Source organism: Euleptes europaea, chromosome 4 (genome assembly GCF_029931775.1).
Source record: "Euleptes europaea isolate rEulEur1 chromosome 4, rEulEur1.hap1, whole genome shotgun sequence".
NCBI classification, from domain to species: domain Eukaryota; kingdom Metazoa; phylum Chordata; class Lepidosauria; order Squamata; family Sphaerodactylidae; genus Euleptes; species Euleptes europaea.
The window spans coordinates 63,581,353-63,594,763 of NC_079315.1; the positions used below are offsets into that span (position 1 = coordinate 63,581,353).

The window sequence follows — 13,411 nt, forward strand, 5'->3', positions numbered from 1 at the left end:
TGGCTTCATGTGGAGGAGTGGGGAATCAAACCTGGTTCTCCGGATCAGACGCCACCGCTTCAAACAACAACACCACGCTGGCTCTGTGGTGGATCCATGCTTTCTGTGGTCTGAAGTACACGTGTTGATGAGATTTGTGATTTAACAGTTGATTTTGGAGAAGTCCCATAGTCCATGTGAAGTTCATGTAAAAATCATGATCCATTTCATGCAAAAACCATGAGGATCTAGAGCTCGGATCCATGCTTTTGTGCCACAGTGGCACTATGAAGCAGTGCTTTTGTGCTTTTTAGGACGTAGTCTTTGGCAGGGAGTTAATCTGTGATTTGACTGCGGATGGTGTGTGTGTGAAAAAGTATGTTAAAAAATAGAAAATCTGTAAATCTGGCTTTCACTCCTACCCACCATTATAAACTTCAGTTCCATGCAATGTAGAGGATTATTTCGAGGTAAGACTTGTTTGCCCCCCCAACTGCTATAAAGTTCAATTAGATGTGACCATTCAAACAACTTTACATGTCTGTTTCCCTCACGAATGCTGATGAACATTTCATCTGGTTGGAATAATCCTTTGGGAATTCCCATCCTGCAAAATCTTGTTGGTTTTACACCCACAATAGTACTCCTGTTATACAAGTGACAAAAGACTAGACTGCCTAGTATCAATTTCCAGTTATTACTAGTTTGCGATGCTCGGTTCCCCTGTCTATCCAGACGGCTAGGAAGAGTGAGCAAGCCATTTTCTTATGCGGTAGAAACAGCGTCTCCACTCCGCTCTTTTGAAACTGAAGCAGGGCAAAAAGGCCGCTGATGGAAGGTGGCCAGTTAACTTGCCCTTCCCACTGAGATTCAGTTTCCTTAAGAATCCCAGGACGGTCTGCAGGACTTCATCCAGCAAGAAGCAAACGCTCCTGCATTTCGGGAGCCCCGCACCGAACCCTCCTCCGCATCTGCCAGTTACCCTGACCAAAGCTCACCGAAATAAGCATTCCCATTGTCACCAAGCGGCTCTGGCTCAGATTCGAGCTGCATGTGGTTCCTTTTACAAGGGGCGTGGCCTGGGGGTCTCGCCAGGCCTCTGGGGAATTAAGCCTGCCAGAGAGACAGGCCGGCCCCGGCCAGAGATCTCCAGATACCCCCGCAGCCCAAATACCGCATCCTTCCCCCAAGGATGGTAGACGTTTCCGCAGCGGCGCACTCTGGCCCGAAGGACCCATCGCTGCAGCCTTTTCCCCTTAAAGTCACTGAGAGCTGGTAGGAGAGGGAGCCGGGAAGCGACGGGGACGCGCCCCCCTGGGTGCTGGCTCACCGCTGATCCCTGGGCGCAAAAAGAGGAGAGGCCGCCCGAGCCGGGGAACGAGCCCGGCCCCTCTTTTCCCTCCCCGACACCCACTGCCCCCTGACTGCCTGCCCGCCGCCCCTCCCCACTGCCCCCTCGTTTCCTTCTCCCCCGCGAACCGAGCCTCTGCCTCCCCGCCGGCCCCTTCGTCACCGCCGCGGAGCCTCCTCGCCTCCCTTCCTCCCTCTGCTCCGTATCCTCCTTCGCTCCTCCGGCGGGCTCCTCTCCCACGTGTTTGGCGCGGCTCCCCTGGCTCCCCTCTGACAAGCGGGCGGTCTCCCTCCCTCCCCTCCCCTCCCCTCCCCTCCCGTTGCCCCCTCCCCTCATTCTTCTCGCCTTTCCCTTTCCCGCGGGCGGCTCGGAGCGGCGGCGGCAACTTGAAGGGGACCCCTTCCCCTTCCCGCGCCTGCCCTCGAGGTGGACGTCGTCGCCCGGTCCAACTTTGCAGGGGAACTGGCGCTCTTCCCTTATTAGCGGCTGATTGAGCGAGAGCGCAGGGGAGGGGAGGGGAGGGGAGGGGGGCGTCTGTTCTCCACACGGGCAATTGGGGCCTCGCTCCGGAGTGGTCGCGGTCCGCCGGGAACCCCCCACCCCCAACCTTTGAGAGAATCCTCTTCTATTTCCGAGAGGCGAACTGGAAACTTTGCGAACTCGTTTTCTCGACGCTTCCCCCCCTCCTCCTCCCTCCCCCCCCCCGAAAGCCGCCTTCCAGGGGCTCGGGAGGGCCAGAAGGGGAAAGAGCGCAGGATGCCGCGCGGAGTGACGCCAGCAGCCCCCCTCGCCGCCGATACGGCCCGCGGAGCGTCTCGCTGAGGGGAGAGGGCGGCGGCGGCGGCGAGCGGCGGCGAGCGGCGGAGTTTGCCTGGCGCGGGGAGGAAGCGGGCCGAAGCGGCGGGGCTCGGGGCGTCGCTGGCGACCATGGGGAGACGGCGGGGGCTCTGCCTGCAGCCCTGTTTCCTGTGGCTGGGCTGTGTGGCGCTCTGGGCGCAGGGAGCAGCCGGGCAGCCCAAGCAGCAGCAGCAGCAGCAGCAGCAGCAGCAGCAGGTCCGTCCCGTCGCCGCCGCCGCGGATGGAGCAGCAGGCGGCGGCGGCTACCCTGCCTTGGAGAGCGTGGCCAGAGGGGGCGCAGCGCCTGCCGCCAGCCGAGTCCGCAGGAGAGGCCAGCAGGACGTGCTGAGGGGGTAGGAAAGCGGGGTGCCTTCGCACGCCCCGTAGGTAGGCCTAGTTCGCACGAAGGACAGGCGAGGGAGTCACGCCGGGGCTGGATTGCACCTCTGGAGACTGCAAGTGGGGGGTGGGGGGGTGGCTGATACGACACTCCCCCATGCCCAAAGCAAAATCCTGGAACTTCGACCTAGGCTCTGGGGATGGGCTGTGGCTCAGTGGGAGAGCCTCCGCTTGGCGTGCGGGAGGACCCAGGTGCCACTGAAAAGGACCAGGCAGCAGGTGATGGGGAGGACCCCCACCTGAAGCCCCAGAGAGCTGCTCCCAGTCTGAGTAGACAATGCTGACCTTGATGGGCCCATGGTCTGATTCAGTAGAAGGCAGCTTTGTGTGATTTCATTTGATGTCACGGACAAAAGAGTTTTAGCTTATCCTCGCCCTTGGCTTGCTAGTTTAGAGTGGGGAGGGACCTTTGGGGAAGGTTGAGACATCCTATCATGTGATACCTTCACCTGTAATCTGAGGTGGTACAATCCAGGCACCGGGTTACTACCTCTTCTGCGCTTCCTGAGAACTATGCCACACACCTGCATCCACACCTTTACTGGGACAACAGCCTCCAGCTTCTCAACACCTTTTCAGACTTAAATATACCCATGTAGCCTCCTTCAGTACAATCCAGATGTTTCTGATTGTCTCAGGCAAAATTCTCAAGTACTCTTTCATTCTGCATCCAGTTATAATTCCCCTCTCTTTTCTGCAGTGCTCAGTATCTCATATGCCATCTCGGGTTAACCACCCAGCTTACAATATTGTGTCTTCCAGATAAATCCTTGTACTCTCGAAACGTTGCAAACATTCTGTTCTCAGAAAAGGTTCAGGTTCCAAGACCGTACTTTGGAGCATTCATACTTCTCTCCACCCTGTAACATACAGTAACTTCTTAGTCTGTCCAGGAAATTCATTAACTTTCTTCCTGATTCTCCTTTCCTCAAGCACTTAATGCAACTTGTAGGTTAATTTTTGCTTACTCTCAAAAATTTTGACTAAATCATTACTTGATCCTGACTCCATAAAGTTTGCATGCATCTGATAGCTACTTCATCAAAAGCTTAATTATCATGGTCAGTTCCATGCAGTCCATAATGAATCATGACATCAAGTCCCAGTCAATTTCCTAGCACATTCTCCTTAATCTCTAAGTGGTCTTTATCCCCCTTTTATTAAAAAAAGAAAAGAAAGTAGCTGTCTTTTGATTATTTTAGTCCACTAAAGCAATCCTGACTGCTACTGTCCTCTATCTCTAAGCAACCCAGTTACTTGTCTAGCATCTTCCCTGAAAATTTCTCTTCCCTGTGGTCCTGTTCCATCCCACATCCCGAACAGGGTGATAATGTGCTGTCTTTTAAGCATTCTAATGAAGCATTGCCATGCATTTGGTAGGGCTTTATAGAGCAACAGTAGTTTTCTATTACATAATGTGTTACATATTTGAAAATCAAATGGGCTTCCCTCAATTTCTATTCACCCAGCCACAGTGTCCCTTATTTCTGAAGTTTTTCACTACCTGATCCACAGTAGCATCTGGTTTATGGCTTGATGTGTTGGGCAGCCGGTTCCGTACATTCCACTATATCTTGCCCCATGCTGTACCAGCATGTTCTGTGTAAGCTCCAGCCATATCCTTGCTGCCACCTTTCTATACAGCTTGTTTTTCCAATCAGTCCTGTAAGATTCATCATATATCTGTGTAGTCTCTCCAGACCTTCAGCACAAATATTTGCAGTTGTCTCCATTTACTCTGCTCTAAGTCTCTTCCTTCTGTAGCTGTTGGTTTTATTTTTTGAAATGACAGTTCTATTTTAAATGTTAATATTAACTTTTGGTAGGTTGGAAAGTTTCTTGTGTGTTGGGCATTGCTATGTGGTGCAAAAAACATCTGGCTTTTGCACCACACTAATAGCAATACCAAATGTGGCAAATCTTGCCTCAGTTTCATGATGAAGTTTCAAGGGTCTTTAGTATAGCAATGCTTGCGGGTGATTTCAATTAAAATCTGCTGAAGAAATATGTTTTTTTTTTCAGATTGGGTGAGTGAGACTTTAAAGTGTGAGGTTATAAAATCCACAGTGAATCCTTTCAATTTCTAAAATATGCAACTTGTATATCAGTGTTACACATAACATGTAATTCTTGTTTTAAGATGGACAATTTTAATGTAGGTGTCTTTAGAGTGAGATTTTACTCTGTAAAAGAGTCATAGTAGGCAAAACTGTGCTCCATTGTTCCTTCTCATGCTTTTGAAATCCTTTAAAAATGGAGCCCTTACTAAATACGGAGTCTTTTTTTTTTGTTATAGAGGAGTGTTCTTTGGAGGGAGGGGTCTGATTAAATTAAGAAATAGGACTATGAAATACAACTTGCATTGTTTCTGTGGCCAATTACATGTTTATTTTGCATTGCTAAAATTTGAATTGATGTTTTTACTGAACTATTTTTTTATGTACACACTTGTTTGCATGTGACAGGCCAAATGTGTGTGGCTCCAGATTCCACTCCTATTGTTGCCCTGGATGGAAAACACTCCCTGGGGGAAATCAATGTATTGTTCGTAAGTGTTTGACATTAGACTTGACTTCAGATTTTATAAGCTCTGCATAATAATCTACCCCCAAAAGAATTGTAACATCTCATTACACATAGAAGTAAGTAAGACATGAATCAAGTTTGGCTGTTTAGGGTTTCATTTTGTATTTAACAAACAGAAATTGACATTCTATAACAGAAATACTGGCAGTAGAGCAAATCTGTGAATAACAGAAGCATTTTAGAAGTTCAGAAATAGCTATAGTAGTTACCTTAAGTATTATTTTTATCTGGAGTAAGGTGGCCATCTCTAGGTTGGGAAATTCCTGGAGCTCTCGGGGTGGACCCTGGGGAGGGTGGGGTTTTGGGAGAGGAGGGACCTCATCAAGGTATAATGCCATGGAGTCCACTCTTCAGAGCAGCCGTTTTCTCCATGGAAACTGATCTCAGAGGTATGGAGATCAACTGTAATTCTGGAAGATCTCCAGCTCCTTCCTGGAGGTTGGCAACCCTAGAGCTGTGTTTCAGCACATTCAAATTAACTAGATTAGAACTTTTAACAAATATCTTAATAGCTCCATTATTTGTTTGGGTTAGTTAACTGTTGTTACAATAAATCTGGCTATTGACATAATTTGGCAAAAACATGTAAGTCAGTTGAACAGATTCTTCATGGCTTTGTTTCACCAGAGCTGAGCCTTAGAAAAGTTGTTGCTAAGGCCAGCCCTGACGGGTACAGATTTGCACTTGTGCTGAATGGTTTTATTTCACTAGTGATCAACAATATCAAGCCATCACACCTCCATGATTAGAGACGTGAAAACCAGACTAGGAAATCTGGTTTTTAAGGTTGGTTTGAATTTTGGCAATAGCTAATTTTGAAGAGTGGTTTATGGCATGATGTGAGGAATTGCTACTTTGACACAGTAACAGTTTGTTAGATCAGGTTCTAAGCTTCCAGCAGTAGTGCATGGGCACAGTCTATGCCTTTACACTAATACTGGGGCCCTAATTCCTTTTTTTTTTTTTTTTTTTTTTTTTTTATAATTTTTTATTGAATTTTACAATATAAAAAAAAAAGAAAAGAAAAAAGAAACAAGAAAAAAAAGAAAGAAAAAAAATACATATATAGATATAAAAGGGTATTCACATAACATATTGAATACATTTCATTTTTTAATACATTCATCAAAAGAAAAATACCCTTTCCCCCCACCCACCAAAAGTGACCCATCACCATGACTTCCATAGAAGTGTCCGGTAGCTTTATTTATTTATCTAAATTCTAATATTGCTTAAAGAATAATTTTCTATAGCTCACTAAATAACAAAGTAAAATCCATTTTTGCCAACTTATCCCAATATGAGGTAGCCTTAAACCATGTTAACTTAAATTCTTCCAAATCATTTCCATGCAGAATTTCTGTTAATCTGGCCATCCTCATATATAACCACACTTTCTCTCTCCATTCTGTAATTGAGGGTTTACTTGTTTGTTTCCATACTCTCGCTATCACAATCCTTGCAGCAGCAAAACTATATTGACAAATAATCCTATCCCGATCATGAATATCGTTTGTGGGTATTCCCAATAAACAAAATAATGGTTTTCTTTTCACTTTACTATTAATCAAATTATTTGTTTCTTTTATTATTTTTTTCCAAAATTTTTTGATTTTTTTACAAGTCCACCAGACATGCATATAAGTTCCTCTTTCTTTTCCACATTTCCAACAGATTCCTTTATCTTGACTGTTCATTTTAGATATCATAAATGGGGTTATATGCCATCTATAAAACATTTTATAGAGATTTTCTCTAATTTCATTAGTTATTGTAAATTTAAACTCCCTCTTCCATAAATTTTCCCATTTATCCAGGTCTATATTGAATCCTAAATCCTGCATCCATTTGATCATGACTGGTTTAATTCTTTCTTGTTCTAAATTAATAGTCATCAATAATTTATACATCCTACCAATCAATCCTTTATTTCCTTTATCTAATATCTTTTCTAACTCGGATTTATTTTTACTGAATCCAAGTTTACTATCTTTATTAAAAATATCTTGTAGTTTATAATATAAAAACCAGTCTTTTATATTTAACTCTTCCCTGCTTTTTAAAGCCCATTTACTCTCCTTCCATTCAATAATACCCCTATATATCTCTATATCTAAGTTTAATTGTTTTCCCCTCTTCATATAAGCTTCTATTGGATTAATCCACCCCGGGGTCGTATTTTCTAAAGTCTTCTTATATTTTGTCCAAATTTGAAATAACCCAGCTCTAATAATATGAATTTTAAAATCTCTGTTTACCTTTTCCTTTTCATACCACAGATATGCATGCCAGCCATATCGAAGATTATACCCTTCTAACTCTAATAATCGATAATTTTCTAATTTAATCCAGGTTTTTAACCAGAGAAAGCAGGAAGCCTCATAATATTGTTGCAAGTCAGGTAAACCTAATCCTCCTGTTTCTCTTAATTGAATCAAATTTTTATACGCTATTCTATGTTTTCCTTTTCCCCACAAAAATTTTTGAATATCCTTCTTCCAAATTTTAAAAACTTTGAACCCCTTAATAATCGGTAAATTTTGAAATAAAAAAAGCATCCTGGGTAATACCATCATTTTAATCACCGATACTCTACCCCACAATGATAAGGGTATTTTTTCCCAATTTGTCAAATCGGTATTTATTTGTTGCCATGTTTTTTCATAATTATTTTTAAATAGGTTAAAATTGTTAGGAGTTAACCATATTCCCAGATATTTTACTTTATGTTCTATACCAAAACCTGTTACTCTCGCTAATTCCTGCTGCTGCAAGAGTGTAATATTTTTGACCAATATTTTAGTTTTATTTTTGTTTATTTTAAAGCCTGCAAGTTTTCCGTAAACCTCAATCATTTTGCTCCATTCAGCTATCTGAGTAATAGGATCAGTTAAAAAACACACTAAATCATCTGCATATGCCTTAACTTTATAATGATTTCTCCCTATTTTATAACCTACAATCTCTGCATTCATTCTAATTTTTCTCATCAATACCTCTAAAATAATAATAAACAACAGTGGTGAAAGGGGGCACCCTTGTCTGGTGCCCTTTTGTATTTCAAATTGTGATGATAATTCTCCATTAATTATTAGCTTAGCAGTTTGACAAGTATAAATATTTCCAATAACCTTTTGAAATTTATCACCAAAACCCATATATTCTAACACTTTCCTCATAAAATTCCAATTTACATTGTCAAACGCTTTTTCTGCATCTAAAAATATCATTGCAAAAGGTGTATTATCAAATTCTGCATATTCTAGCAAGTCTAACACAACTCTAACATTTTGATTGATTAACCTCCCCGGAAGGAATCCTGCTTGGTCTTCATGTATAATACTATTAAGAATTTTCTTCAATCTATTCGCTAAAATCATCACAAACATTTTATAATCATTGTTTAATAATGATATTGGTCTATAGTTTTTAACTTCCATTAAATCAGCGTTTGGTTTAGGTATTAAAACTATATTTGCTTTCTTCCAGGTATTTGGAATGGATCCTCCCTGTATACAATTATTCATAACTCTCAATAAATTTGGTGATAGTTGATCCATAAAAGTTTTGTAATAAAGATTTGTGAAGCCATCTTCTCCTGGTGCTTTGTTTAATTTACTTTTCTTTATTACTGATTTTAACTCCTCTAATGTTATTTCTGCATCTAATAATTCTTTCTGTTCCTGTGAGATTTTATCCCATACAAATTGTGTTAAATATTTTTCTATCTCTTTTTCTAAAACTATTCCCTGTGTATAAAGATTAGAATAATAATCTATAAAAGTTTCTGTAATTTTTTGTTTATCTAATAAAATTTTTCCATCCTTCCTTATTTTCAATATTGGCTTTCTCCTCTCTTTATGTTTAAGTTGCCATGCTAACATTTTGCCTGGTTTATTTGAATGTTCAAAAAATCTTTGTCTATTATATAATATTTTTCTTTCTATATCGGTAGTTAATAAAATCTCATATTGTTGTTGCCAAGTTTTTATTTTATCAATCTGTTCTTGTTTAAGTAATTTGGTTTGTGCTTTTCTTAACTGTATTTCCGCCTGTTTAATTTCCTCCAGTATTTTTTTCTTTTTTGACTCTCTTTCTCTAAACCACCGCGAGTTTTGTTGTATTAAAATGCCTCTTATCACTGCTTTCCCCGCATCCCAGACAACATCTTCAGATGTGCCTTTATTTATGTTATCTTGAAAATAATGTTGTATTTCTACTTTTATTTTGTCTGTAATTTTCTTATTTTTTAATAAATATTCATTAATATGCCAAGATTTGTTTTTCTTAATTCCCAAATTCATTTGCAACAACAGTGCATTATGATCTGAAAGAACCTTCGGTAAAATTTCAAGGTCATCTAGTTTGCATATAATATCTTTAGATAGCCAAATCATATCTATTCTAGAGTGAGATTTATGTCTTGAAGAGTAAAAAGTATATCCCTTTTTATTACCTTTTTTCATTCTCCACGCATCAAACATTTCCCATTGTTCTGTTAAATGATCAAAAATACCAGGTATTTTACCTTCAAATTTCCCCTGTTTTTTTTTTGCTGATCTATCTAAACGAGGATCTGTTACTCCATTGAAATCACCCATCCATAACATATTTTCCGTAGCATATTCAGCCAATGTCGATATTAGATCCATATAAAATAATTTTTGGTTATTATTAGGTGCATATATACCGACTAATACTATTTTTTGGTAACCACACAGAACCTCTACCATCAAAATCCTCCCTTCCCTGTCTTTATACAACATCTTTGGTTCAAATATTAAAGGAATGTACATAGCTATTCCATTAACCTTTTTCTTATCATTACATGAAATAAACAGTTTACCTAATTTATTTTGTTCTAATCTTAAAACCTCTTTTGTTAAAATATGTGTCTCCTGTAAACAAAAAATGTTAGCTTTTGATTTCTGTAGATGATAGAATATTTTTCTCCTCTTATTTGGAGAGTTTAAACCATTAACATTCCATGATAGTATCTTCATCATTTGTTGGTTAGTAACTCAAATTTTCCCCCAGGTATAATACCCCTTCCCCCCCTCCTCCCCCAATAGTATCCCCATCTCCTTCTCATAAATCCTCAGACCCTAATTCAGTCTGTGTCCTCTTCTTCCGTCAGAGATTTTCCTCCTGAAGCTTCTGCAGCCTTCTCATTCTCTGTAAGATTCTTTTCAACCAGTTCTTTAATTGGTTGTTGTGGTGGTTTACTTAATTCTCCTTCATATCTCCGAAAGAACTGATCAACTTTAGCCATGTCAGTAAGTTTGAACCTCTTTGTTTTGAATATAAATGAGACTCCTTGAGGGTATTCCCATCTATGTTGTATTCCATTATATAACCATAGTGCTAGGTTATGATTGTTATGAGCTGTCATCAGTGGTGCTTCATCATTTCCTCCAAGTCTCTGCAAGTGTAGTGGCAGTACTAATGGTCCCTTCTAGTGGACCCCAAGGGCTGTTGAAGAATTCCCTTGCTTGGTACCCACCTGTTTTGCCTATTCAGAGAAGTAAAGTCATCTCAGCAAGTGAGACATAAACACATACTCTGTCTCATCTCCATTGCCATTTGAAGGTGCCAGCATAGCTGTAAAGGCCAATGTGGTTGTTAAGGAAACACACAGGATTGTAACGTTAGAGGAAACCGATAAATGAAAATAACATTAGAAGGATATTTCTGCTAGTTGGGTTATAGCTGGTTTCAGATGAGTGCTCTTTTATGCTTTGATCATCAGTTCTAATGAGGCCTTCCTTAACAGATCATTGGTTCTAGTCCATCATTATTTCACTTTTTTTTCTTTCTGTTTATTTGTCATAGCTCTCTTGCTAGTATTAACTGTGCTATACATCCCAGGTTTATCTCCTGGTTTTACAGATGAAATATAATTGCATATCTTGTAACTGAGAAATGCAATGGAAAGGTTGCTAACTATAGTAACAGTGCTGACCATAAATTCAGTATTTAGTACACTTTTTCAAGTGGTGGAAAACTCAACTTAATGTTTATTTTAACTTGGGTCTTTGTTAGGGATTATCTGTACACACAAAGTTGTTTTTATATTGCAGCCCTGTCTCCACAGAGCATTTTCATACCTGATGTTTAAATTGGATTGGATCCAAAGAAACACGAGTGAATCTTCCACTATAGAATGGATTGCCACCTCTCTCTTCCTATTGCAACCCTCTGCCTGCTCTCAAAGCTTCTCCTGGTAGTTGGGCAAACCCTATGGCACTGTAGGTGGTTTAGAGTGCATTCGTAAGGAGAGTTACTCCAGTCTAAGCCTGTTGAAATGAATGGGCTTAGACTGGAGTAACTCTCCTTAGGGATGCACTGTTAGAAGTCTGCAGAAGGGGGAATAGATGGAACTCGCTTCTCTCTTGAATAAGTGGAATTATTATATCAAAGATTCACAATTAGCGGGTACAATTAACAACAGAAAGCCACAACGACATATTTAAGATCATATGAGAAAAACTTTCAAAGTACTATTACTTAATATTGGTGAAGTGTTTAATAGAGGTGATCCGTCTGAGTTGGGTCCATCAACCTATTAAACCCCTCCCCCCCAATAAATCAGTGTGTATAATCGTTTTTAAAAATATTCATTTCCATGTTCCATTCCTGTTTTTAAAAATATGCCCGAAAAAGTATAAATTGTAGGCACTCTTATGATGCATCATTTCTTTTTTAAATAATTTTTATTGAAATGCAACAGTACATGATTAGAACCAGTATACAAAGCAAACAACATGTCCAGTTCACAAATTAAAAACAAAGGTAGAGAATGTACAGAGTTATTCCTTTCTTATCTATTCATTTCGAGCAGTTTAAGGATTATTGTTGGGCATAATTTCCATAGTGCCTGATTTTAAATTTCTGTCAATGCAGTTGTAAGAGTTGCACCTTTATAAGCAGTAGAGGTTGATCCATTATGGTCAATGGAGCAGTACCACACCAACTTGCACTAGCCCCAGCCCTCTCCTGTAGGTCTCCTTACTGTCCTCAGCAGAGAGCGTGGAGGTGCCAAGTTAACAGCAAAGCCAGTCTCTGATGTCTGTTTTAAACTCATCACTGTAACCAAAGAATCTCCCCCTAGGGCCAGAGGCCCCTCCCGCTTAAGCCAGGCCCTTCCACACTAGTACGTTAATTTATTGGGCAAGGGGCCATCCTTATGTTTGCACCGCCCCTGAGGCCAAAAGATTACCCCAAATAAACTTCCTGTTCATATTCCAAAACTCTGTATAATTGCTTAAGAGTGTTTTTTAGCTGATTGCTTCATTGACCAATTAATCATATGGCCTTGATAGGGAAAAATATTCAAAATGATTTTGTTATGTTATGTTCTAAACTCAAGAATGGGGATACAGGGCATGGGGTATGGATATTCTTCTTGTAGACCCCACCCCTTCCCCCCTGTTTCTCCTCATTCAGCCCATTTACAACAGACATCTTGTGTGACATTGGAGAAGCTCTTTGGCAAATCTTTTGGCGTCAGGGACGGTGCAAACTTGTCCATTTGGAATACATTAAAAATCCTATCTGTTCTGTGAGTAAATTAATCTTCTCAAATATTGTTGTAGGGTTTCTGAAATTAAAAGAGTTCGGGATGCTAGCATGGCTAAAACCTCAGATCTCTTATTTTGAGTGGCATTCTTTTTCAGAATCTCAATCCAGGGCATCCCACTTGATTAAAGAGTCCTGTTGAAAACATACTGAAAGATCATTAAAGCTGGAGGGAACTGGAATATCATTAAGTAAAGGATCAAATCTGTTGGAAATAGTTATTGGTGAGAGGTTCTTTAAAAATCCATCCATTTTACACTAGCGAGCATACATCCATTTCTTCCCCATGTGAATATAATAACTATTTGCTTTAATTGCCCAGCTTAATTACCAAATTAATCTCCTCAAATTTGTTGTTACTTATTAGCTGCAGCTTGAATAAACAGAAAATATTTAATAATTAACAATTGTCCCCAATAATTGTCCCCAAATATTATAAATATAACATACAAGATAAAATAAAATTTAAAACCCTGTATTAGCCTAGCAACTTTATTTTATTAATACTTGTAAATCTCTTATTATTACAACTAAATCTCCTGTTTATTTAAAATTATTAAATTAGATAAAACTAAAATCTCATCAGTTCAAATCTCCTTTTACAAGGAGAAAATAAAATCAAACAACAACATTAGTAGAGGCTCATTATCGGAGCTACTCTCCAAACCCAGTGTAATAAAA

General features: G+C 40.2%; 1 protein-coding gene across 1 annotated transcript in view; it reads left to right on the plus strand.

Annotated features, from left to right (window-relative positions):
• Window positions 1–2,257: 2,257 nt before the first annotated feature.
• FBN2 (fibrillin 2) overlaps window positions 2,258–13,411 on the plus strand; it is a 206,065-nt gene continuing 194,911 nt past the window's right edge. The window contains exons 1-2 of the mRNA XM_056847979.1: window positions 2,258–2,520; window positions 5,032–5,114. Of these exons, the coding sequence (XP_056703957.1) occupies window positions 2,258–2,520; window positions 5,032–5,114 (346 nt within the window). The remainder of the gene's footprint in view (window positions 2,521–5,031; window positions 5,115–13,411) is intronic.